The sequence below is a fragment of the Andrographis paniculata genome, unplaced genomic scaffold (assembly GCF_009805555.1).
Source record: "Andrographis paniculata isolate CXL003 unplaced genomic scaffold, ASM980555v1 Contig83END, whole genome shotgun sequence".
NCBI classification, from domain to species: domain Eukaryota; kingdom Viridiplantae; phylum Streptophyta; class Magnoliopsida; order Lamiales; family Acanthaceae; genus Andrographis; species Andrographis paniculata.
In genome coordinates, this window is record NW_026137621.1 from 1,909,857 (window position 1) to 1,934,756 (window position 24,900).

General features: G+C 36.6%; 2 protein-coding genes and 1 long non-coding RNA gene across 12 annotated transcripts; 1 reads left to right on the forward strand and 2 right to left on the reverse strand.

The window, feature by feature from the left end:
- The first annotated feature begins 893 nt into the window (after positions 1-893).
- On the forward strand, positions 894-4,504 carry LOC127241790 (uncharacterized). 3 transcript variants are annotated; one of them, XR_007836623.1, is made up of 5 exons: positions 894-1,327; positions 1,494-1,610; positions 1,897-1,951; positions 2,065-2,483; positions 4,133-4,504. XR_007836623.1 is itself a non-coding variant. In XM_051261007.1 (4 exons), exons 1-3 carry the CDS (start codon positions 974-976, stop codon positions 1,927-1,929), a joined length of 504 nt encoding a protein of 167 aa, XP_051116964.1. In that variant the 5' UTR covers positions 894-973; the 3' UTR covers positions 1,930-1,951; positions 4,133-4,504. The 3 variants fall into 3 exon arrangements, 2 of the variants coding, with proteins under 2 accessions (XP_051116964.1, XP_051116963.1); XM_051261007.1 differs by lacking the exon at positions 2,065-2,483; XM_051261006.1 differs by lacking the exons at positions 1,897-1,951; positions 2,065-2,483.
- A 9,094-nt stretch (positions 4,505-13,598) lies between these two features.
- LOC127241792 (uncharacterized) lies at positions 13,599-16,947 on the reverse strand. 2 transcript variants are annotated; one of them, XR_007836625.1, is made up of 6 exons: positions 16,814-16,947; positions 16,623-16,699; positions 16,271-16,369; positions 15,147-15,937; positions 14,785-14,990; positions 13,599-14,712 (listed from the first exon to the last, which is right to left on the reverse strand). It is a non-coding gene; the product is annotated as an uncharacterized LOC127241792 (long non-coding RNA). The 2 variants fall into 2 exon arrangements; XR_007836624.1 differs by having other exon boundaries at positions 16,623-16,947.
- A 2,546-nt stretch (positions 16,948-19,493) lies between these two features.
- On the reverse strand, positions 19,494-24,620 carry LOC127241573 (dihydroorotase, mitochondrial-like). 7 transcript variants are annotated; one of them, XM_051260687.1, is made up of 8 exons: positions 24,459-24,620; positions 23,832-23,974; positions 23,523-23,704; positions 22,250-22,386; positions 20,956-21,121; positions 20,743-20,859; positions 20,076-20,236; positions 19,494-19,989 (listed from the first exon to the last, which is right to left on the reverse strand). In XM_051260687.1, the coding sequence occupies exons 2-8, from the start codon at positions 23,912-23,914 to the stop codon at positions 19,795-19,797; spliced, it is 1,041 nt and encodes a 346-aa protein (XP_051116644.1). In that variant the 5' UTR covers positions 23,915-23,974; positions 24,459-24,620; the 3' UTR covers positions 19,494-19,794. The 7 variants fall into 7 exon arrangements, with proteins under 7 accessions (XP_051116644.1, XP_051116648.1, XP_051116646.1 ...); XM_051260691.1 differs by having other exon boundaries at positions 23,832-23,977; positions 24,459-24,615; XM_051260689.1 differs by having other exon boundaries at positions 24,481-24,604.
- Positions 24,621-24,900: the final 280 nt, after the last annotated feature.

A 24,900-nucleotide genomic window follows, 5' to 3' on the forward strand; every position in this document is an offset into this window, starting at 1 on the left:
AGGTTTCTAACTAATTTTTTTCTAATATCTAATAATCTAAACATTAGCAACATTAAATCATTATTTTTAATAAATTATACATTTTCAGATGGTATAAATTCATTATATAATATATAGACAACTATACTATAAACAATAAATTCAAATAAACATATATATAATTATAAATTTTAAAAAGAAAATACTGCATAAAAAATTATTTATCTTAAAAAAAATATATCAATAAATTTACTAGCCAATTCAACATCGAGTTCGGAATTTTGGTTAACAAGAATTTGCGTTTGAATATATTTATTTACGAAGTAGCTTGAAAATCTTTATATTGATTATTTTCTTCTAAATCACTACCAAATAAATCGTATACAATATTTGCTATATTGATATCTATATTTATATTTTAAAAATGGAAAATGAAGTATTAGTTTAAATAAAAGAAATAAAACTACAAAATTAATTGTTAATTGCTATTCAAAATATAAAATATGTTATTCAAGAAGAATTCAACGATCAAATTTAATGATAAAATACTTTTTATATTTTTAATGAAATGTAAAATTTATCAATAAATAAAAACATAATCGTTATATTTAATAAAGAGAAATAAATAAATTAATAGAAATATAATAGTCTTTTTACTATTGGGTATGTTTTTTTAAGTCACTTTCCTCGAATTTTACTATTTGAATTCTGTATTTTAAAAAAATATATATATTTTTTTCATCTCACAAAATATTCCATCAAACATTATTTTCATATGAAACCAAAACTATTTTTTTTTCCAAACTCATAATAAAAAAAAAACACCCATATTATTACATAATTAATAAATATTATGGGCTGCCCACCATTTAGCAGCTCCCTATATTTATTATATAATAAAAGATCACGTTTAAAACCAAATGATGGCTCTTACAGATTTTTAAAACCTTTATCCAACAACGAGTTGTCTCGTTCACAAAGTACGGCGAGTCCTATGGCCACCGGATTTGTCGCCGCCGCCGCCGCCGCTTCTATTTCTCCGTCGCACTTATCGCTACACATTTGGTCTTCCTCGCGACTACCTTTCTCTTCGCAGCTTCTAAATAATATATTGCCTCACGACCCTGCTTTCAAGTCATTCCCTCCACGGAGGCTTGGACTGGTGGCTGCTGCCAAGTCCGATGACGGCGATACTGAAGATTCTTCAGCTCCACTCCCTTCATGGGCTCAGCCCGGCACAGATGAGCTTCCACCATGGGCTCGCCAAGAATCCCAGAGTGCCTCTTCGTCACAGGCAGTTCCCTTCTATGTCTACTTGCTTGCTTCCACTGTAACTGCCATTGCTGCGGTAAATCGACTTTATAAATTTTGGATGATGATTCTTTTCAAGGAAAAATCTCTTAAATTTGAGGGAATTTGTTTGTGGTGATATTCTGAGGTCTATTTAATGATGCTCTGCTGCCCTTAGAGTACTAGCTAAAATGCTTGATTAGGTTTTGGATTTGTTTATGCAGGTTGGTTCGATCTTTGAGTACGTGAATCAAAAACCTGTTTTTGGTGTTTTGAATTCGGACAGCGTGTTCTATGCTCCATTGCTTGGATTCTTTGTGGTCACTGGCTTTCCCTCTTCGGTGAGATATTTAGCTCTATGATTTATTCTTGTTTACCTTCTGTTCTGAATAGTACTCATGCTTAGTTGCTATATGTGCTCGGATAATGTGCTGTTCTCAATATTAATGTTGAGTAAGCATTGAAATCTTGGGCATTGTCTACTAATCGTATGCGATTATTTTAATCTATGCTTACTCTAGAATAGATTATGATTCTTTTGTACCCATTGAAGAAATGATAATGTTGTATAAATTAATATACATACCCTAAGGGGATGTGTTTGTCGTAATTGATGTTTCAATGTAGGAGATGAGATTTTTGGTGTCGTTTGTACCATGAAGAGCATGCTCCCTAGATAACAGTAAGTGCCTTGTTTCCATGCACAATAGATGCATCTATGCCGGTGAGGTGGTAGGATTTATCATAACTAGCTTAACAACTTCCTCATTTTCTATTTTGCCTTTTCTTTGGGAGCCATGGCTGCTTGCACCAGCATACCAACCAACCCACGGTTCTTCAAGGCTAATATCTGTTTTGGCACTGACCGGAGATGAGAGCTTGACCTCTGTAAGAACAAGATTCAATGGAAGTGGAAGTAGAAGATGAAGAATGGATCCGCTATTTGAGATTCAAAGCCATGAAATTACTTTTTACGGAAAGAGTACAAAGACTCAATCCAAGCCTATACACAGATCATCTCTTCAGCCAAGAAATCATTTTCAGTAACAATTCAGAAGTAGCCAGAGTCACCAAGCTGTAGAAGACCCTCTGTCTGTCCATTTCAGATTGGGCCGAGGCCCAACCATGGCTGCAGGAGTTCACTGAAGCATTGAGGGATTATGAAGAGGCACTGAGGATGGAGAAGGCCCAGTTCAAGGCTCTCCTTTGTAAAGGTAAAATCTTGTTGAGTTTAATTGGGTATGGAATGGTTATGAAATGTTTCAAGGCCTCAAATCCTGAGGTAAATGAGAATTCCGATGTGGTAAATCTATCCCTAGGACTGGGGAGCATTTGATGCTTCAGACTGGGTTTGGAGTGGCTTCCACTGGAAGGTGCCTGAATTGGCTGAATGTATATCTCTGTGGATATCAGGAGGTCCAGGATCAGTGGACGTGGGATGTTCGGAACCAAGAATCTTGAGAGTGGCGCCTTGTTGTGGATTCTAAGTTATTGCTGTTGACAAGGATAGTGAGCGTGGGATGTTTGGAACCAAGAATATAGAGAGTGGGATGTCCTGGAAGATGTTTGAAACCAAGAGTGCCTCAAGATCCAGGGGAAATTTCCCAACTGGTTATGATGAGAAGGGAAAGGAAGTTCTTGACATTGGATAATTTATACTCCTTGCAGAGCATATTGATGTCTATGATGAGAATCTGGAGAAGGGAAGATGATGACGAGAAGGGAAAGGAAGTTCTTGACATTGGATAATTTATGCTCCTTGCAGAGCATATTGATGTCTACGGTGAGAATATGGAGAAGGGAAGACTTCACGAAAATGCTGTATGTGCAAAGGTTCATGGGAAGAATGTGGATTATTAAGGCATCGGGGTTATGGATCTACATTTATTATCCGCCATTCATGTGATCTCATTGTGCAGTGCCTGTATATTGGCGTTCATGTTGTGGTTCATGCTTCTAGAAATGTTGAATTAGGGGAAGAATTGGCAATTTTCTGCTTTGATTTGGTGTAGGCTGAACTTCTGGAGAGAATTGGGGATCTAAATGCGGATGTAGGCTGTGCAGACTCGAGGAGTATTTGTGCTGAAGCAAGGAGGTAGATTGAGGCTGTAATGGGAAAAGGGGCAGGTCGGTATGAGAATTGTGTTTGATAGACTTGAGGAAGGCACGAGGAAATGAATGGATAAGGGGACGTGGAAGGGCTAATTGCGGACCTCATTTTCGGAAGCTTATTCAAAGCTTTACGGGTCCAAAAAGATGCTGATTGAATGGCGAAGATGGCTGATTTCATGGAGGGTATATAGAGAGATGGGATTGTTGATGGAGTTGTGACAAGGAAGTTGGGAGAGGGATCTATGGCAACTGTGATCAAAAAAAGAAAAAAACTAGCAATGAGGGTATTGCTATGCTACGTTTTAGTGGAAATCGTGATTGATAGATGATATAGTTGAGTTCCATTCATCTGTGCATCTATTGTTTTTCTGAAGTAATATTATTTGCTTCATTTAAATGCTAAAGGCTGAATCTTTTTGTTAGGAAAAAGGAAAAGAGATTTCGACTTTCTTCTTCTTTGATATTTCCCTTTCCTCGTTAAAATCGTAACCAAATAAGATGAAAGAGGTTTTGACTTGTGTTTTCTTTTCTTAATCAGTTGCTTTCAAATCCCTTATACCAAATGTACTGTAAGAGTGTCCATTCAACATGTTTGGTTCCTTCATCATCTTGTAAAATGGATTGAATTAACCATTTTCGCTTTGATAGATTAACATTACTATTCAGTTCTGTCTGTTGGGATCTGCAATTATATTTTGTCGCCTGTTCAAGGCATGACTGACTATTTAATGTATCTCTTGTTCGAATCCAGGCATTCCTTTGGTTCAAATCTGTTCAAGCTGCAAATAAAGACGCTGAGGAGCAAGACCGGAGGGATGGATATCTTTAGAGACCTGTCTCGTATCCAATAATGGATTATGGATTAGTCGTCGTGTTCTTATACACTCGGGTCTTTCTAAAGATGTATAAAGCTAGATAAGTTCTCTAACATCATTTTTGTCGTGTACACAGTGTTATGTACTCATGTATTTAATAGTAGCTTGCTATCTATGTTCTCCAGTGCCATTTGATCTCACTGGTCTTTGAAATAACATTGGCTGATTTGGTCATTTGAAATAGGTACGACTAATGTAAATGTACACTACAAGATAACATATATATACTCTCCAAAAATCAATTTTCCTCACTGGTCTTTTGCTAACATCATCTTCAAATTGATCTCTTTAATAAAATTTCTCTCATCCCCTGTGAGACTGTATTCTTTAGCAAATTTGTCACCAAATCAATAGAAATACTTCTTTCAATGAAATAGGGGTCTTATTATATATATCTATACGGCAATTCACACACCCTGGCAAAATCATCGATATTCACTACTTATTCATTTATATTTGAAAATACGAAACAATCATGATTAATATTTCAATAATTTAAAAGTGTAAGTTCAATATTAGTGATAGGCCATTTTTTTACGGGACAACATATGTTATTTTAATCATTTCATGATTACAAGTTCACCCTCTCACTACAAGATATTCTTTGCGGGATTACATATATTATTTGATTGGATATATAGATTGAATTCACAACTTATGAGTAAAATTTTTTTAGATAAAATATGTCTTAACTTTGAAAATATCATTTTATACAGAAGAACCAAGGTTGTTATGGCGAGGATTTAGGCACGACGCCATCGGACTGCCATATACCTTGGCGATACGGCGCCCGATATGACGACAATATGAAGATACGACGACCTGCTTAGCGCTTATTATAAATTTTTAATATTTAATTATACAATATAAAATAATAACATTAAATCACTAAATTTTAAATAAAATATCAAAATACCAAAAAATATCAAAATACTAAGCATAACTATCAAAACACTAAAATATCAATATGTCAAAATATGAAAGTTTCAAAACACAAAAATAAAAAAGTCTGTCAATTTCTTAAATTCACATTAGTCTTCAGTATTCATATCATCTTCATCATTTACTTCATCCTCATTTGTCAAACGTTTGTTAAAAGGGCCATGGCGACGGTCATACATGATGGGCGGACTTGAGGATTCACCACCACCTCTACTACGAATATTGGAATTATTGAGATTATTTGAAACAACTACGGCTTTATAACATGATGGCACTCAAGATCTCCATCTTCATTAACTAAATCTCTAGAATCATCAACCGATTCATTTTCCCATTGAAAATTTTCAAGAATCAAGGGATTAAAATTGCTTCCCTCTTCCCGCCGCTTTTGAAAGCAATGTGTAATCTTCCAATTATATTGAACATACACTAAATCATTTAGTCTTTGGTGCTCAAGTCAATTTCTTTTCTTGGTATGAATCTAAAAATAAAACTTTATATCAAAATTTGAAGATTATTACTAAAATATTAATATAAGTAAATTTCGAACAAATTTACTTACAAATTCAAATGTGCTCCAATTGCATTCACAACCGGAGAAAGAGCAACATAGACTAATAGTCCGTACGGAAAGTGATCGAAGTTCTTCGTTATCACTACTATATGCATCCCACCAATCAACTAAAAAATATATAAAAAAGAATATGTTCAATATGTGAAATTAAGTTTCATAGAAAATAAAAATATATATACGTTAAAAATACTTACGAGGACTCTTTTGCATTTGGTGCTTGATTGCCAATTGACGGTCAAAGCTTCATCGTATTTTATCGTAATTATTTGCTTGACCACTAATCTTATCCATCAATTCTTCATCTTTAACCATCTTTTCTAAAATATCATTAAACAACTGACGTTGCTTACGAGCAAATACGAGATCACTCCTCTTCAATTCAAAATATTTTGAAGGATTTAGGAATAGTGCAGCCCCATATAACTTCATCTCTATTTGATTGCTGCATCGATCCTCAATTATTTCCATCAATTTGGCCAACAATCTTGTTTTGTTATTGCCCGTAAAAGATTCAGTTATTTTCTTCTTCGCATGATTCATAGCCAAAGAAAGCTCAGGCATGATTGACTTTTCATCACCATCAACTATCATCAAAACAATCAAAAGAGGAAGTGTTGTTCGTAAACAATCTTCTACCTGATCCTAAAATTTCGATGAAATAATGGTTTCCATCACTTTTTTTTCTTTTAATGTTTTTGACAGCTTATTATCGCTCAAATCATCATTCACAAATAACTGCCTCAATTCATTCCTATATTTGTTTAAACTCTGCAAAGTGAGAAATGTGGTAGCAAATCGGGTAGTCACCGGCCTCACCAGATCTCTGTCACCGGTCTTTTCCCTCATTGCACTGAGAATTCTCCCATGTCGATAAATAGAAGTAGTGGCGTCCCTAGCCTTTTGAATGTAGGGTTTAAATTCATTCATTTTCTCAATGTCTTCTAGTATGAGATCGATACAATGAGCTGCACATAATGTAAAAAAAAAAAAACCCAGGAATGCGCTGTTCAAATAATCTTCCCACCGCTTTATAATTTGCTCCATTATCCGTCACAATTTGTACAACATGCTCCGTGTCAATTTCTTCAAGCTTTTTTTTCAACCAGGTCAACCAACATTCTTGCATCATGTGACTTAGTTGATGCATCAATAGGTTCCAAGAAAAAAGTTCCATTTGGACTATTGACAAGAAAATTTATTAAGTGTCGCCCTCTTTTGTCTGTCCACCCATCTCACATAAGGGAACACCCGTATTATTTCCAAGCTTCCATGTGTCTTTCTTTCAATTTATTTGTTACATTTATGGTATCTTCAAGAAATGGTTCCCGCAACTGATGATAACTAGTAGGTTTCAAACCGGAACCATATTGTCACTACGACCTCAATCATAATCTCGTAACTTCTTGATTTGGAAGCATTGAATATAATGTCATTTTCATAGAAAAAATCGACAATACGCCTTTGCACTTCTTTTGTTTCCTCTTTTCCTTTTGTAGAAGTTTCAATGGTTTTTTTTAACATAACCGCACATATATCTTTCTTCAACAATCTCTTCAGGAGTCTTTCGAATCATTGCCGCAATTGACTTACTTTGTTTTTCAACTCTCATAGGTTTAGAAATCTTAAAAGTTGATTGAGCCAACTTTCTTTTCCTACTTATTCTTAAACTTGGATGCACTGAAGGCTCGGAAGATTAATTTGTTGCACCCATATTTTGATTTTCTTCTAACTCATCGTTATTTTCGGTATCCTCAGAATAATCAAATTTGGTAAATCCCTGCGATACTTTATTCATCATTTTTTTCCTCATAAATTGATGTATTTCCTTACGAATTTTCTCCTGTAGTATTAGGGCATTTAACAACATCGTCATAGCTCCCAACTAAATGTTGCTTTAACCTCTTGACTCCGAAATGCATTTGTCCATGACAAAGAGCGCATTCAATCAAATCTTTGTTATTCAAATCCGACCAAAATCCATACTTCCATCCTGGATCGAATGATTTGGTCTTTCTTGCAGGATTATTTGATAAATCTTGAACATTTTCATTATCGGCCATTAAAATATAACTAGTACAAAAAAAATATATAAAATAAAATATATAAATAATAGATCAATCATTAAAAAATGAATAAAATTATTATAAAAATCAAACATACTTAAAAATAAAATCAATCAAACAAAATACATTAAATTAAAAATGATAAAATATATAAAAAAAGGGAGACTTGGACTAAAATCCCTGTCAGTGTAATTTACTTGCAATTCAGTCCCCATTGTAAATTAATTGATCTGCAGTCCCTACTTTATTGATTAGATATGTTATAACTCCCTTTTTGTATTTTCTACTCAATGACAATTGTATATGCAACATGTACTTACGATTGATTAATAAATACTTCCAATTTTATAATATATACATACATTACCTCCCGCTCTACCCCCAGTATACGATTAGATACTTCCATTTAAATACTGCGTACCTTATTTTGTGATTTTTTTTTTTAAAAAAAATCACAGAAAATATGCACGATTTAAAAACTGAAAGCTTCCCTAACTCCCCTCACTCTCCGTTCAAGCCCTAGTTCTTCGAGAAGGAAATCGTCCCTCGCGAACTCGACGATCAGCAGTAAGACATTTTGTTCAGCGAAATGGTGAGAAAAACCGCGAATCCGCCGCGATCCCCCACAAGAAGTTCAAAAAAGTAAGTGTCTGGTCGAAACCCTCTTCATTTTATGATTTTGTTGACAATCGAATTTTATATCGTAGTTTATTCGATTGTTTGGGGTAGATGCCTTGGTCCCGTGTTTGTATGCCTTGGTTCAGTGATGAGGAGCCCTGGGTGTTCGGTGTTGTGTTTGTTCAACGGGTGGTTTGAAATTGTTCGAATTTTTGGCCAGGAAACCCGGTTCGGCCGATTTTGGGTGATTTTATCTGTTTTATCTTTGATTTTGTTAATTTTGGAGATGTATATTTTGTTTAGTTACTCGAAGTTGCATACTTTAGGTTTTTTGGTGGATTGTTCGGTAATTAGTCATATTTGTGGGTTGACAAATGCGGTATTATTAGGCACCAAGAGTTTCATTTGTTTGGTCTAATTTGCCAATTAATATACCTGAACGACACTATTGTATACTCGGAATGCGTTTTTACTCCTGCTAAATTGTGAAAAACTTTTAACTAAATTAGAGATTTGGATAATGTGGACTTATGGTTTTTACTTACAGGCCAGGGAAAGAGCACAAATCGGTAATCAGCCGATTTGCATTACCATTTTTTCATAATGAGCTGGGCAAACTGAAGCAACACATGACAGACGAACACATCACAGCTATAAAAATGACACCGTTCGGGCATTTTCTGGATTGCCCGAAAATGAAGTTTCCATGGCACCGACTTGTTGCCCTCGTCAATAGCTTTAGTTCGGAATCTATGTCCTTCAAAATTGGAAGTGACATTGAGCTTCCGTTTGAAGTTGAAGAATATTCTGTAGTCTTAGGACTACATGCGAAATGAGTCTACGTGACCGAAAACACATCGGTCGAAAGCGAATGGTTTGTTCGGATTTTTGGGAGCAAGCCACGTTCTGTAACCCGTGGCCAGGTGTTGCAGAAGCTACGTGAGGCTCTGTTGCAGGGGCTGGAGCCTCTTTCTGTTGCGGATGTTGCTCGTCTCTTTATTTTGCTTGTTTTTGCAAATATTTTATTTTGTTCTGCGAATTATTCTGTACCCCTTTTTTTGTTACCGTATGTGGAAGACCTGAGTGCGATTGGTGACTACGCGTGGGGACCCGCGAGTCACCGTTATCTGTTGAAGTCTATAAGCAACTTCAAATCCGGGAAAAAATATTTGACAGGCTGCACCGCGGGTTTGTTGGTAAGCAATGTAATATCGGATTTGTTAATTTTTTCTACTTATTTTGGTATATTGCACAATATGTATTATTGTTGGCAGTAATGTCTATTACAATATGTGCAGGCTTGATTCAATGAGAGGGTCCCAACTCTGGACAAGGCACGGTGCCTTCCGAAGGTACCGCGTCTCTTTCGGTGGCTGAATAGCCTCGGTCCAATGTCCAGGGTTCATGCAGTTGGTGAATTGACATCCCTAAAGCGGTCAGATATTCAGGAATTCTATCGGATAGGCACGGAAGAAAAGTTTGTTCATGCAATTTGCCATGCTTCAGAGGTAAATGCATTATTCAATGTTGCTACCATTGTAAATGGATAAAATAATTTCTTATATGACATTATTAACATATGTTGCAGGAAGCAGCTCAGCAAATTGCGGCATTGAAGGTGGAGCTGCGGAAGAAAGACACTGCAATTGCCAGACTTGCTCATAAATTGCAAAGATCTAGAGCCGGTGTTGTCGATGACGACAGTGAAGGTGAGGGTGAGGACGAGAGCGATGGTGAGGAGGGTGATGCAAACTATGGGGATGAGGAGACAGCAGACTGGATGGCAGTGGAGTCAGAGAGGAAAGAGAAGCAGGCCGACATGGAGGAGAAACAGGGTCAGGAGGAGGAGAGTCAAGGTCAAGAGGAGGAGGATGAGGAGGATGAGAAAAAAACTGGGGAGGAGGAGAGTCAGACTGAGGAGGATCCCGAGGAGACAGCGGAAGAGCGAGCGAATACGGAGCGACGAAGCAAAAAAAAAATGGACATCCTTTTGGCCGAAGTTGATCCGATAAACGAGTCAGATGACGAAGGGGTTGGTAGCCTGCTAGAGTTTAACCAATTGATGGCCATTGTTCCTTATGTTGCACCGATAGATGTCAAGGTAAGCTAATTAATATAGTAAGTACAATTTGTAGGTCGTAGTTGTCTATCTGTTGAATGATTATTTGCTTTGTTGAAATTGTAGTAGGCCGATGAGACCGACCGTGAGACTTGTAGCAGGGCCGCAGATTCATTGATTGTACGTGGTGTAATGGCATGTAAGGATCGGAAGAGAAAGAAGAAGCCTGAATTCGTGACACCTGTGTCGACACCGCGAATTGAGAAAGCGAGAAAAACACAGAGGGCGAAAGGAAAGTCAGCGGTCGACGTCAATAATGAGCAGGTACGTAGTTCCATACAAATATAAGTAGTCTGGCTCAAAATACTCCGGATAGATTCTTAAATACCTTGTGTTTCTGAGTCAATACCTGTACAATAAATACAGATACCTACGGAAACATGATTATCTTCATTGTTGGTTCAGGAACCATTTGTCGTCGGCGACGATGGGGACTCGGATGCTAAGGTTGTAGGAGACCCTGGAGCACAAAAGTGGGAGGGATATCGCAATAACGACAGCTACTGTGGAAAGGGTACCTTATCTGAGGATGAGACGAACACCATTGAACATTTTCTCGCGTCATTCGCCGTCCGGTATTGCTATTCACTATTAAGGCTTTATATATTTTTCTCAATCGATGTTTTTATCCGTTTGCGACTATCATCTTGTAAGGACACTGTATGGCAGCAGGGCGTCGTGTCTGTCTCGTCCGATGCCGTTTTAGAACTACTGTTTGACGAAGCTGTGAAAGGCGAAGTCATCGACGCGTACCTACATCATCTATGCAGCAATGAATATCAGCTCCAACACAATCCGCAGGTGCGGTGTGGTTGTGTGCCATGGTTCGTAGCGGTGAGTATCCTATTTGGAATTTATACGGTTAGTATTACAAATCACATTGTTATTATTGCGTTGGTTGATGTGTTCGATTTTCAGAAAGCCGTGAACGACGCGCTATCACGACCAAGCAAGGGAGCGAAAAAGCCGAGCATCAATAAGGGTAATGTGCTCGCGTTTGCCAACTCGCTGCAAGTGACCGTAGGCCAAGAGATTGCCGGAATCATGGACAAAATCCAGTCTGGGTGCCGGTACATATTTCTACCCGTACACACCCGGTTCCACTGGCATCTCTGCATACTGGATACCGTCAAACGTGTTGTGTTGGAGTGTAACTCAATGCGCGACCCCTTCGGCCAGGGGAATGCAAAGAAATTGGTACGTCTTTCGAATGATCATAATTAATTGCCTATGGGTAGGGAGAATTCCTTAACGAAAGAGTAACGTTATTTGTGCAGACGCGATTTTTATCGTTGTATATGAACGCGTCACGACTATGGCCTATGGTCAGCGACATGCCCGAGTACATTAGATGCCGACACCAGGGTGAAACGTTGGACTGTGGACCTTTAGTCTGCATGTTCGCAGAGTGTTATGCGCGGGCAGGTCCAGATGTCAATGTCGTGGGTGTCCTCGGCGAGGACATCGGCGATGTCAAGAGCTACCGAGGCACGATTGCGGCGAGGATATTGAAAGGTCCCCCCTTCTGAAACGTAGACCCCGATGGAAAAATAGGGCAGGTTAACACATGTAATGAATTTGGATTGATTTGGGAAGTTTTTGCGTTGTGTGGCGAGGTGATGGATTTGTTGAATGTCTTCAGTTTGGATTGATCTGGGAAGTTATTGTGTTGTGTGGAGGTGATGGATTTGTTTAATGTCTTCAATTTGGATTGATCTGGGAAGTTATTGCATTGTGTATCGAGGTGATGGAATTGGTAAATGTCTTTTATGTGGATTGATTTGTCATCTTCATTATATACCTGCGTTGTGTGGTGATACCCGTTGATAGCTTTTATGTGCCTACGGAAAACTAGTATGTACTTCCATTTATATATTACATGCTCCAATCACTTGCGTTTGTGGGACTGGTCATTTCCTTTGCACTGATCACTGAAATAGCGTTCACTTTGAATCAGTTCAACCGTGTCGGCGTTTCTCATAAAACCCTATTGGACGCCATGTTTTAATCGACCGGAGATACTGCAAGGGCTTACTCGTTAATTTAAAACAAACAGTACTAAAAAAACATGATAATATTACAACAAAATATTTGTGCGGGACATAGGTGTCTGGTAATTGCGTGTGGGCCAACGTCTAGATTACAATAAACTATTTCCTACGGAATGCTAAGCAACACGTGGTTACAGATAAGTGCTACTATACCTACAACTAGGATACCTACAACTACAACACAGATACCCGCATACGCAATCTGTGTACCTCGTTCAGCGACTCCGGTACTCAGCTCAGATGCATAAGTAACGGAGTCATTACTACAAATACCCTATAGTATCTATTATGTACCTACGGAAATAGTCTTTATACTTCTATTACCATTTCAAATGCTCTGGTACCCTACGGGTGGGGACTTGGCCTTTTCTCTTAAAATATTCACGAAATGATGGTAAGAGTGTATTGGCTTAACCATGGTAGTGTTTCTCGTCAGCCCCATAATCTTGAATGGCGTGTTTTAGGCCACAGATAAAACTTACATTGCTTACCCGTTAATTGAATTAGAATACAATAGAATAGACACGATAATATAACCACAATATAGTTGTGTAACATATGGAAGTCTGGTACGTAGCTGTGTGCTGAATTTTAATCAATACTACGCCTCCAAGTTATTACACGGTAATACAATTTAAATACCGTATAAACAAAATAAAATATGGTTTGTACTCGGACCGCAACCCTATATGTTGGAATCATTATTCATATACCCTCTGTAAGCTATTGCGTACTTACAACAACTGTGACATTATACTTCAGTTGCAATTATGTATGCCTTGGTTACCTGTGGCTGGGGAAACGGTCTTTTTTTGTTTTTTACTTCGAATAGCATGTACTTACTGCTGATGGTTAAAGAAGGCATCAACAAATACTTAAGTTGTATGACATATGCACTTGGTTAGTATGAAGAGTTTAATACAACAACTATACCTCCTAGTAATAACCCAAAAATAGGATAGCATGTACTTTCAAAACAATTAGATATTACATTAACCATCCGTCCCTACAGAGCTACATCATCAAATGCCTCAGTACATGAAAAATATACCTGCAGAATATAACTATGAACCTTCACAACTTCATCATATACCTGCGTGAGAGGGCTACATACCACTTACTACTGCACATAAGTCGGTGGATCCAACCGGTTACATCCTAGAGACACAAAAAACAATTACAATATAGCTATTGAATACGTACCTACTGTCTTAATATATACTCCTGGAAGCCAAAAAGATGTACAATGAAAAAAAAGTTGCTAATCTATTTGTTGCTTGCAACTTCTTCTATTATGTCCAAGACGCCCACAACGACCACATTTTCGTGGATTCTTTACCTGCTGGGACTCGAACCTTCGCTTCTTTGGCCGGCCTGGTTGGACAGACGACGGAGGAGGGTGAATTTGGTCCGCCTGAATTTCAACAATCACGTCCATATCATGCGTCGGTACGGGATTTATTGGCTCCTGGTACGTTTTTCTGTAGCATTCAATGTTGTAGTAAAGATCGCAAAAATCATAAATTGACATACTGCATTTTTCAATGCAAGCGCAGGCATGCTTGCAGGGCAATCTGAAAATTTGCCATTCTCGACAAGAGCATTTGCGCGCCTCCAAATCGACTGCGTATCTTTCATTACAATCTGTTACCTCAAATACATTTCTAGAGGATGAACTGCACTGTAGCCGTCGAGACGCCATGTACGATAGTACCAACTTGCTCTCCTGTTTTGGACAGAGCCTTCCGTGCATTATCTCTGACTTTTCGCGGCGTTCATTCATCATTACCATCACTTGTCTTCTAATGGTATCCAACATCCCAACGAATGGCATTGATCTCGCGGATCTCACCCAACTATTCTATGACTCAGCAATGTTATTATTTATTATTCCCCAACGAGTGCCTCTGAATAGTAAATTTGTCCAACATTCTGGGTGTGATTGGGTAATGAAGTCCCTGGCCAATGGCATTGATTCGACCACAGAACTAATGTGGTTTTCGAAATCTCTCCTCAACGTAGCATAGGCAGCCTTATTGAAGACAGCGGTCCATCGTTTCTTATTATGCATTTGGTATCTCCGCATAACCTAAAAAAAGACATTTTTTGGCTGATCATAACCAGTGATGTTCATTACAAATTAATATTGACGTACATATACCTGGGTACGGAAGTTGTCCACTAAGTGTCGGAGACAGTACGCATGATGTGCTCCGGGAAAGACGCACGAGATTGACTTTAGTAAACCCGAGTGCCGATCTGAGAAGAATGTGTATTGTTTCCAATCCGTACGTCCCTCACATTCTAAAACTGATCGCAGCTTCCAGCAAAACCACTCCTAATTTTCATCATTTTCCGTAGACACAGCTGCAAGTCAACAAATAAGAATACAAATAACTACAAAGGTTTCCAACGTATAAGGGTACATACGTGCCTAAAGAGAGCATGGAAAACAGCATACACGAACAGCTATACCCAACATTCTAACAAAATGACAACTGTAGCTAATATCAAATTACGTACCAGAAAATGCTAAAGTAAACATCCCATCATCCCCATCCACTGCAATTGCACTTAGCAGACACCCTTTGTGTTTGTTTTTTATATGTGTCCCATCAAGAAAGAGTAGGGGCCTGCAACCCCTCAAAAAACCCAGCCGGCATGCACCTAAACAAACAAAAATGCGCTGGAAACGTTTGGTTGCCTGCTCAACTTCGCAGTCTATAATACTTCCCGGATTTGACTCCCGAAGTGCATGACAGTACCACGGAAGTTGTGAGAAACTGTCTCTACCTCCACCATTAATTGCCCTTATCACATTCTCCTTGCCACGCCATGCTTTATGATATTTCACGTTAATCCCATAATCTGTTTGGATATGCTCCCGAATGTCGGATGCCTTATACGCTGGCATAGAATGTATCTTATCTTTGTAGACCTCAGAAATCCAATTCGCATCGGCTGCTGGATGATCTCTTGATTGCAATAGACTCATAGTACATGTGTGATGTAAATTGCACTTACGAATGCTGAATGATGCATCACGAGCATGGAAGGATGCATAAATACGCCAACCACAGCCTTTGTCGATGCACACCGCAATAATTTTGCTCGAATCATTCTTTTGGTACCTGAAGTGTTTCTAAGTGGCAATAGAATAATTCTTCAGTAACTTTCTAAACTCCTGCGGTCCCTTGAATGTCTGACCTTCCCCGACAATGCATCTCTGCATTGCAATTAGACTAGTACTTTCGTCGGGAATAAAGATACCATCTGCGCAATCTTCGTTCAATCCCGAACATTCGGCCTCACCCCTACATTACAAATACAATAATAAGAATGAAAATTATATCAGATGTAAGTAGTTCTAATTTTATATGGTAATAGATATTTTCTTCGTAAATAGAAAAACATGGGTACCCATCTTACTCAACCGAGTATGTCCACGGTGTCTATGGTTACCTACCGTGTCATCCAGGGTATTTAAAACAACAACTGCATCTATTCACCGCAGCAGGCTACATGATGCAGTAAATGCCATGGGCTACAGAAATTTCAACGCATCGATCATGGTACACCTACCTAAACCGGATTGCTAGAGGATATTGACAGTGGCGTGTAAAGAATGAGTGAAAATCGTTAAATACCTTCAAGACGTTATATCCCCACTACATATCTTTACAATCTCTTCAGTGGTTCGTTCTGCACCGCGCTACTACAAAATCGCGGAGGTGGATACTTACTACCTACAAACAACATTGCAACAATATACCACGGTATTGTTGTATGCCAATATCATGAAAGAATTATTAACGTAACCTATAAACAATATGTTTTTAGATGTGTTGAACATGACATTATAAGTGCTTACAGACTGCATTCTTACATATTGCATTATAAGTGCTTACAGACTCCATTCTTTCATAAGGAACAATTGAGACTGCATTCTATAACAAAATTTAATAAAGACTACTTAATTACAAACGATGAGTAACGTACCTGCGTCCAACCGTGCTTCGGAGAGGCACGCTCTGGTGCTCGCTTCTACACCATGCAATCATATCCACAAACATTACCTTTAACAAGATATGCATTCTCCACATATTAGCGACATCATCGTCACACAATAACGTCACGTAGCTTTTCTGAATAGGTGCAATATATTGGAGTTTTACCGCCTCAATACTCACTTTATTCCATCTTTTCGATATATTCCGGTAAAGATCCTCCAGCGTGGTGCCCTCTTCTAAACGAATTACATGATGCTCACCTTCGTAGGAACATATAATTAATAATTTCAGATTACTTTGCTCCATGTCCATCGGAACCTAACGATCCAACCAATGAATGTATGAACTATATTAGGTCGTATGGGCGATTAGATAATCTTACACAAAATACACTAAAATCATATGTTCTTACGGAATTCTAGTAATTTCTTGATCCTCAATAGCAACAAATTACCCATTTCACAAAATAAATATTACCCTTAAACCCTAAATAACAACAAAATTTATTATCAAAATCACCCAAAATAATACCCAAACATTTTCTTCCAAATAATAATTTTCCAACTAAGATATCGATACAAAAATACACCTGGTACATCTAATTTCGCCGGAGAACAAGAAAGACGAGCCAGGGAACCGGTGACAGCCTTCGGTAGTTCTTCGACCGAATCAACTGACACAAAAACACACCTGGTACATCTAATTTCACCGGAGAACAACAAATACGGGCTAGGGAACTGGTGACAGCCTTCGGTAGTTCTTCGACCGAATCAACCGACCGCCGACGACAGGGAACCGGAACAGGATTCGGAGAGTGCCCTAGGAAATTTTTCAATCGAACCAGACAAGAAGCGGCGATGTAAAATCGGGCGAACAATTAAGAACCTTACCTGTGCGGGATGTGACTTTCGAGCTCACGGAAGAGGACAACGGATTGAGATGAATTTTTTGCGCGAAGAGAAACAGAATGAAGAAAAATATGAGTAGGGAGGAAGAAGAAGGAAGAAGGAAAAAGGAAAAAGGGGGGAGTGCAGACAAATTTTTTATCATTAGGGACTGAATCCCAATTGATAAATGGACAGAGGGATTTTTGCCCAATTGTCCAAAAAAAAAAAAGGGTCTGGCCACAAGCCAATCAAAAATAAAAGAAACAAACAAATATCTCTATCATCCACTATATATATAATACATATATATTTATATATAACACTTGTCTTTACTAGTATATTATATATATATATATATAACTTAGTACTATGAAATTACATATATTAGACATAAATAAGTAAACAAGTATAACTCCATATTGCACAATAATACATAAAATTATATATATAATATTAAATAATACTACAAGACTGCAAACTATCTGTTCCACCCTACACTACCCGATAGTAGGATGTATTTGTTTGGGACTGCAAACTATCTGTTCCACCCTACGCTACCGGATAGTAGGATTTATTTGTTTGGGAGAATGATTAGATTTCCACTATTTATTCTATTTTTTTTTTAAAAAAATATTAAATTAAACATTTATATTTTATTTTTATATTATATTAAAAATTAATTTTACATTCAAAACATCACATCAACATCTATTTATATTAGGTCATACAACTATTCAAATTCAAAATTTTTACTATTCAAATTCCAACCTCCCAGACAAACATACCCAAAATTAAATATATAATATTAAATAATTCTGCAAGCCAGCCTGCAAACCCTCTGCCCCACTCTACACTATAGTACATAAAATTACATATATAATATTAAATGATTCTGCAAGGCTGCAAACTGTGTGCACCACTAATTATATTATATATAATTATATATACACTCTACTACTCATTACAATTTAGAAACATATCCAAGGATCTCGCCGAAATGTCACGAGTTATTGATCTCAGTGGCTTCATAAATTACTAATACTTAAGCAAACTATTATTCCACCTCATACAAATATAGGTTAAATTATATTATATTCCCTAACACCTAATATTTTATTTATTACATAAAATTCAAAATCTCTTGTGTTAATGTAAATTTTACATAAAAATTTGAGTAATTTAAGTCTTTATTTAAAACCAAATATCAATTTTGGCCAATAAAGATATTTTGTGCAAACTTTACATTAACATAAGGGAGTTTAGCACATTAAATAAAATATAGAGTGTTTTGTATATTTTGATGAATAAACAAGGAGTTATATAATTTATCCTATAAATATATGACTGTTAAGGGTGTGTTCGTTTGTAGGATTTTGTCAAGATACTATTGTTCATCCAAAATTTTCCCTCCAAAAACATCAAATCAAACACCTATTTTTTATTTTTTTATATTATACTAAAAATCAATTTTACATTCAAAACATCACATCAACACTTAATTATATTACATCATACAACTATTCAAATTCAAAATTTTTACTATTCAAATCTCAATCCAAAATTCAAACCCCGAACAAACACACCCTCAGTATATTTCAATAATTTATTTAAAAAATTACTTATAAAATAAGTAAATATAAATTTTTCTTTTAACATATCAAAACATTAATCCTATCTCAATAATGTCAAATAAGAAATGATAATCCAAGGTTCCCACGTCATCCAAAATAAGAAATCAAATTTCTAAATATTAAGTATACTTATGGCTGAGATATAATAATTCAGAACCAAATAACTCTCTCACCAATACTAGCATTAGTTCAATTATTGGCTGTAGGTTACTCCATTTGTGTCATCTTGTTCTTTTTTTATTTTTTAAGGCGAAACTATCGGCAGCTATTACTTTTCGAGTATGCTTTGAAATTTATATCACATTGTTGATTGCAACATAAGAAATTTATGTCATAGTACCATCGAAAAATGAAGTATTTATTTTCTTCTAAATAAAAAACGATATAGTTTGTAAGCTAATGCATTCATACGAGAGTTCACTCAATGCATAGGCACCCGAAAAGTAAACATTAAAAAAAAAAAAAAACTACATCCAATGCTCTCCAATCCTATATAAATCATCACTCAGGCTGTTGATCATAGTCGAACAGACTTAATGCATTAAGATTAGACCTCGACACTGTGAGTTTCTTTGTCTTTTTTAAGAAAAAAAAAATGCCAAAGTGAAGGATAAGGCAGTGGAGGTGATGAAAACTAACCTTTTCAAATGGAAGATGGTAGCCACTCAAGAGTTTCACCCGCAAACATCGGAACAATATCCCCGAATGGAAATGTATACGAAGATGGCACATTCCATGGGGTCTTGCTCAGTTCAATCTTTGTTGTATTCCTCGCAAGGCCATAGAAGTCTGGTCCGTTGAAGCTCGTAAATGCTTCTAACTTGTCCAGTGCACCGGCCTGTAATAATTAATATGAATACACAGGTCCTTTGTAATGGTTATGGAATATGGAATGTATCGATTAACAGACAGTCTTTGAACTACCTCTTCGAAAACTTTAGCGTAGACAGACAAAGCTACAGGAGAATTGTAGATTCCAGCACATCCACAAGGACACTCCTTTTTCCTTCTCTCATGAGGAGCACTGTCGGTTCCTAGGAAGAATCGTTTACTTCCACTTGTGACAGCAGATACAATTGCCTGTCCTGTGAAGGCCAGAGAACAAATGTAAAATCGCGAAACAAAATTAGTGTTGTAAGTATTTAGAGGAAGATGATGAAGTAAACTTATGTTGCAGACTAAATGCACCCTTCCCATTGCTCAAAGTATATTGTAAATGAGGGGAGAATACTCACCACATTAGCTGGGAAAGCTGCCTAACATAAAAAAAAAACTAAAACTAAAAAAATGTCACCAAGTAAACACAACAAATTAAGAAAAAGAGTCCTCTCAAAATGGAAAACGAAAAGCAAAACAGGATCCAGTTACAGTTCTAATCAATGAGAGGCTCCCACTATCAATAAAAAAGTAGACAAAAATACAAAACAATAAACTGCAAAAAACAGAAAAAGAAATCGCAAGAAAGGATTCAATCATGGTTCCAATCACAAAATGGCTTTCTAGAAAACAAAACCGCAGTCAAAATCAGCTGAGACATCTTGAATAAAAGAACAAGGATGCCTTGTTCTCCTGTTGAGGATAGAAACCTTACTGTGTATCTCTCTCTTAAGTACTGGAAGACAATAGTTGTGAGGTTGCAATCCTCCTTGAAATAAAGAATTCCTGTTAAGAATGAGATGTTGTGGTGTGACTGTTGCTGCAACAAATCCTGCATATGATCAAAATTAGATGACAAAAATAAAAATATGGATGCCATATTTTTATTTAAAACAATCAAAATTTTAAAAAGCATGAAAAGACATACCTTCATCGCACGACTCAACAAACTTTACAGCATCTGCAGTGGTTATGTGCTCCATGACAACCTTCAATCTTGGGAACCTTTGAATTAGGGGACTAAGAATTGTTTCAATGAACCCCTTTTCACGATCAAACACATCAACCTCGGGACTTGTTACCTCTCCATGGACCTACAGAGACTTCAATTGGCATGACTTTGGCAGTGGGAAAAAGAAGAAGGCCTTGGTATGAATAACGTATTAAGCTGGCATAACATTGTTTATATTAATCAACAAAATGAAATTATAAGACATAGCCAGGGGTTTTCCTTTATGTAAAGTTACCCATCTAAACAATAATAAACTACCTTTTTTTTTCATTTCTTAATAAAAGTTGTTTCTTATATTCATCCTAGCCTATTAGTCTTCACACAGAATGCAGTTCTTACGAACATCTTACTTTAGCTTTAAGCATCAAAGCCCCTCTAAGATGGAACTTTGAAATATTTTCTTCTTTAACACCAAGCCCATAATATTTCCAATTTCCTTCAACTTACAAAATTCTAGCTAGTAAAATAATGAATCACAGCCAAATGTTATCCAAAATAAAAATGTTTATTAGGGAAGCTCAATTCAGGGCAATTCCTGGCAGTAATGACTCATTATGAAACCTAGATGATCACAAAAATGCATACACATAATGTAAGCTATAAGGTCTGAAGATAGTGATCACTATTTCCTGTGCTCCTCCCAATAAACACATGCACTAGAATCACTACAATACGATCTCACTGACTTTTATCCACAACATATCCTTTTCAAAAATTGTAAGCCATGAGATTTGAAGTTATTTGTTCAAATAGCGTAGCATAATCTATAGCTAGTGGTGTACATGGTGGTGTTAAGCAACCATTGCCTTTCCAAGCCCCCATTTTGCCATTTCTGGCACTTTCCCATCTTAAAAAGGCCATTTAGGTTTTAGCTTTGAATTATTACATGCTAACCATGCATAATACCATGTGAAGATTATATGAGGCACATTGAGTAGCTCATAGTAGAGCTTGCAGATAAGAAATAAAATAGATATATCACAATATAACCCTTTTAAACAAGTCAGATATCTTAGGTATATTAGTGAATTAGATCACATCCATGAGCTAACTACGTCAACATGCAATCTAATGAATTAAAACACACCTATTTGTACCAAATAATAACTACATAGACTAGATTGAATGGAAGAAAAGAACATAAGATGCTGAATATTAAAACAAGTGATAACTTGAGCATAATTCTCAAAAAACACCATAAAAAGCTTACCAACAGAAGCATGTTATGCTGAACCATTTCCTCAAGTACAGGTAAACACTTTCCAAACAGATCTGTTACACCATCTTGAGAATTAGTGGTAGCACCAGCAGGATACAGCTTCACAGCAAAAACAACTCCGCTCTCTCCTGTAATAGCCCTAAAATGTGTCAACTATCAAGCCGAAAAATAGAGCATGAAGAGCTATTTTAAAAAATAATATAAATGAAAAACAAACAACAATATCAACAATAAAAAGGAAAAAGCTCATTTGCTACCTTGGCAACCACAACATTGAGCACCAGTGAATCATGAACCTTATCATTAAGGTTTGTTTGGATGTGGGTTTGGCTTGGTTTGGGGTTTAGGATCAGTTAAATTTGAATAGATTTTTTATGTGATATTTTGAGTGAAAAGTAAATTTTTAATATAATATTCAAATGAAAAATAGGTGTTCAATTTGGATGGTTTTAAAGGAAAGGGAAAAGAAAGAAAGAAAAAGTAACTAATAGTGTGAGACCTTATAGAAACCTACAAACAAACATACCAAATGTCTACATAATCCTGCAACTAAATAGTAGAACAACTATTAAAGTAAATTGGCTTTTAAGTGTTTTAAATTGTTGTTGAAAAACAAAAGGTATATTAAATTTTTGTTGAAAAACAAAAGGTATATTAAATTGTTATTATTTGCAAGCGTGAGTTCTAAGAAGTGGTGATTCACCTCTGGGGTTAAGGGTTTGGCACTCTTAGTTGCGAACAAAAGAATCAGATATTGGGAAAAAGGGCTGAAGGAAAGAAGGCATACATATAGATATTTAAGCTAACTCTGCTTGGTCTCTTCTTTGATGTGCTTATGGGTGTAGGTAAGAGAAAACCTTATTTTTTTACATGTATTTAAGCCAAACTAGAAACCCATAATGTGGTGGTTTCCAGACATTACTTCTACATTTCCATCTCATACAATCAGAGAGTAAATTTCAGGGGGACAAGATTCAAGTTCCCTCAACATGGATCATATATTTGTGTTGGTTTTTAATGTGATCTGAAAATTAAATGAAGAAAGACAAGCAGCTGGAATCACATCAGCGACCCTTTCGTCACTTTCCAAAGCCACCATTTCTACTTAACTTTGTTGTATTTCAGTAAGCATATAGTATATGCAGATGAAAGAACAAACAATAGTATAGTCATTGCATACCTTCATTGCATCAAGAATCAAGTAAAGAAACTATCAATTATCTCGCAATCACACAAGCACACAAATATATAGAATTGGACTCACTTGCCAGCTTGATCTCATCTGGGCTTGTAGTGTCTGTCAAATAAAGAGTCATCAAAGGAGTGAAGTCACTGTTTTCAGGTAGAGCTTCTAAAATCCTGCGGCGATAGGCCAATGCAGCAGCTGTGGTCGTGATTGGGGGTTTCAAGTTCGGCATTATTATAGCTCTTCCAAACTGGGATGAACTGTAATAAAAAATAATCCTTTCACAAATTAGGAAACAAATAGGGGGAAAAAGCTCATTAAAGTTGATGTCACCATAAAATAGCAGCCAAAACAAAAATGTTAGAAATGCCTGTCCAAATAACCAACCTGTGAGGGACTACTGCTTCAAGAAGTTCACCGTCACGAAGATGAAGGTGCCAATCATCAGGGCGTGTGATTGATAACTTCATTTTTGAGCTATATGCTTTTAGGTGAAAGGGCCTTCTAGCACCCACAGTTGGTTTAGATGACTGCTGAATGAGTAAAAGAGTTATACAAGATTTGACAAATAAATCACAACCGCCAAAATCAAGAAACAAATGTGTAATGAACAGAGTAAGAAACAGCATCCAAACAGATTGTTCCTTACTTAACCCGAAATAAAATGAAGCACATAAAAAACTAATATTTTAGTGTACCTCTAGACTAAACACAAACAATTAACAATCGACCTTTTCTTAGGGCAGATCATGAAAAATTGTGGCTAATCTTAAGCTAGAATTAAAATGAAAATTTGAAATACATACAACTGCAGAAGGCATTTACATAGAAAGATCAATCTCTGACATAGAGCACCACATTATGGAGTTAAGTAAAATGGAAATAAGTAGACAGAGTTATAAACAACATTATGCAAACAAACGATCAGATCAGTTCAGTTGAGATACTAAAAAACAAAACATCACTGAGTTAAAACCTTATCTTAAATCAGAATGTAATGAATTAGAGGCTCACTGTTAGCGAGATAGGCCCGCACCAGCTGAATCCGTAGCAGTTAGTTTCCAGTTTTCTGATATGGAAGATCAGTGCCGCTTGCACTGCACTTCTTCGGTCAACGGCGCGAAAGCGATCTGTGTGTCTATTCCGAATCTGATAGGTGCCTTTTGCAGTTTTTTACCCTCCGCTGCATATTTTCTCGCTCATTTGTTATTATTTATTTTTAAAAAAAAAATTACATCAAATACAATATTTTTTTTAGGCACAAAATCTATTCGTGATTTAATGAAATTATAACAAATTCTTCGTATTTCTATAAACGTGTGTCAAATTTTTTTGTAGTTTCGTAAAATTTGCGTCTAATCCTCTAACCCTCTCAGCGGTCCTTAACTGTATTTAATCTAACAAATAAATTTCAAAATATCAATTTATAAATCCCTATAAATTATACATATATTTA

Coding starts and splice junctions, on each gene's coding strand:
- LOC127241573 (XM_051260685.1), bottom strand. Junction 22,387..23,522: donor AGATGAGATCAAGCTGGCAA/GTGAGTCCAATT, acceptor GGGCTATTACAG/GAGAGAGCGGAGTTGTTTTT. Junction 20,237..20,742: donor ACTTAAGAGAGAGATACACA/GTAAGGTTTCTA, acceptor TGGCCTTCACAG/GACAGGCAATTGTATCTGCT.
- LOC127241790 (XM_051261006.1), top strand. CDS start 974: ATGGCCACCGGATTTGTCGCCGCCGCCGCCGCCGCTTCTATTTCTCCG. Junction 1,328..1,493: donor CTGTAACTGCCATTGCTGCG/GTAAATCGACTT, acceptor TTGTTTATGCAG/GTTGGTTCGATCTTTGAGTA. Junction 1,611..4,132: donor TCACTGGCTTTCCCTCTTCG/GTGAGATATTTA, acceptor GTTCGAATCCAG/GCATTCCTTTGGTTCAAATC.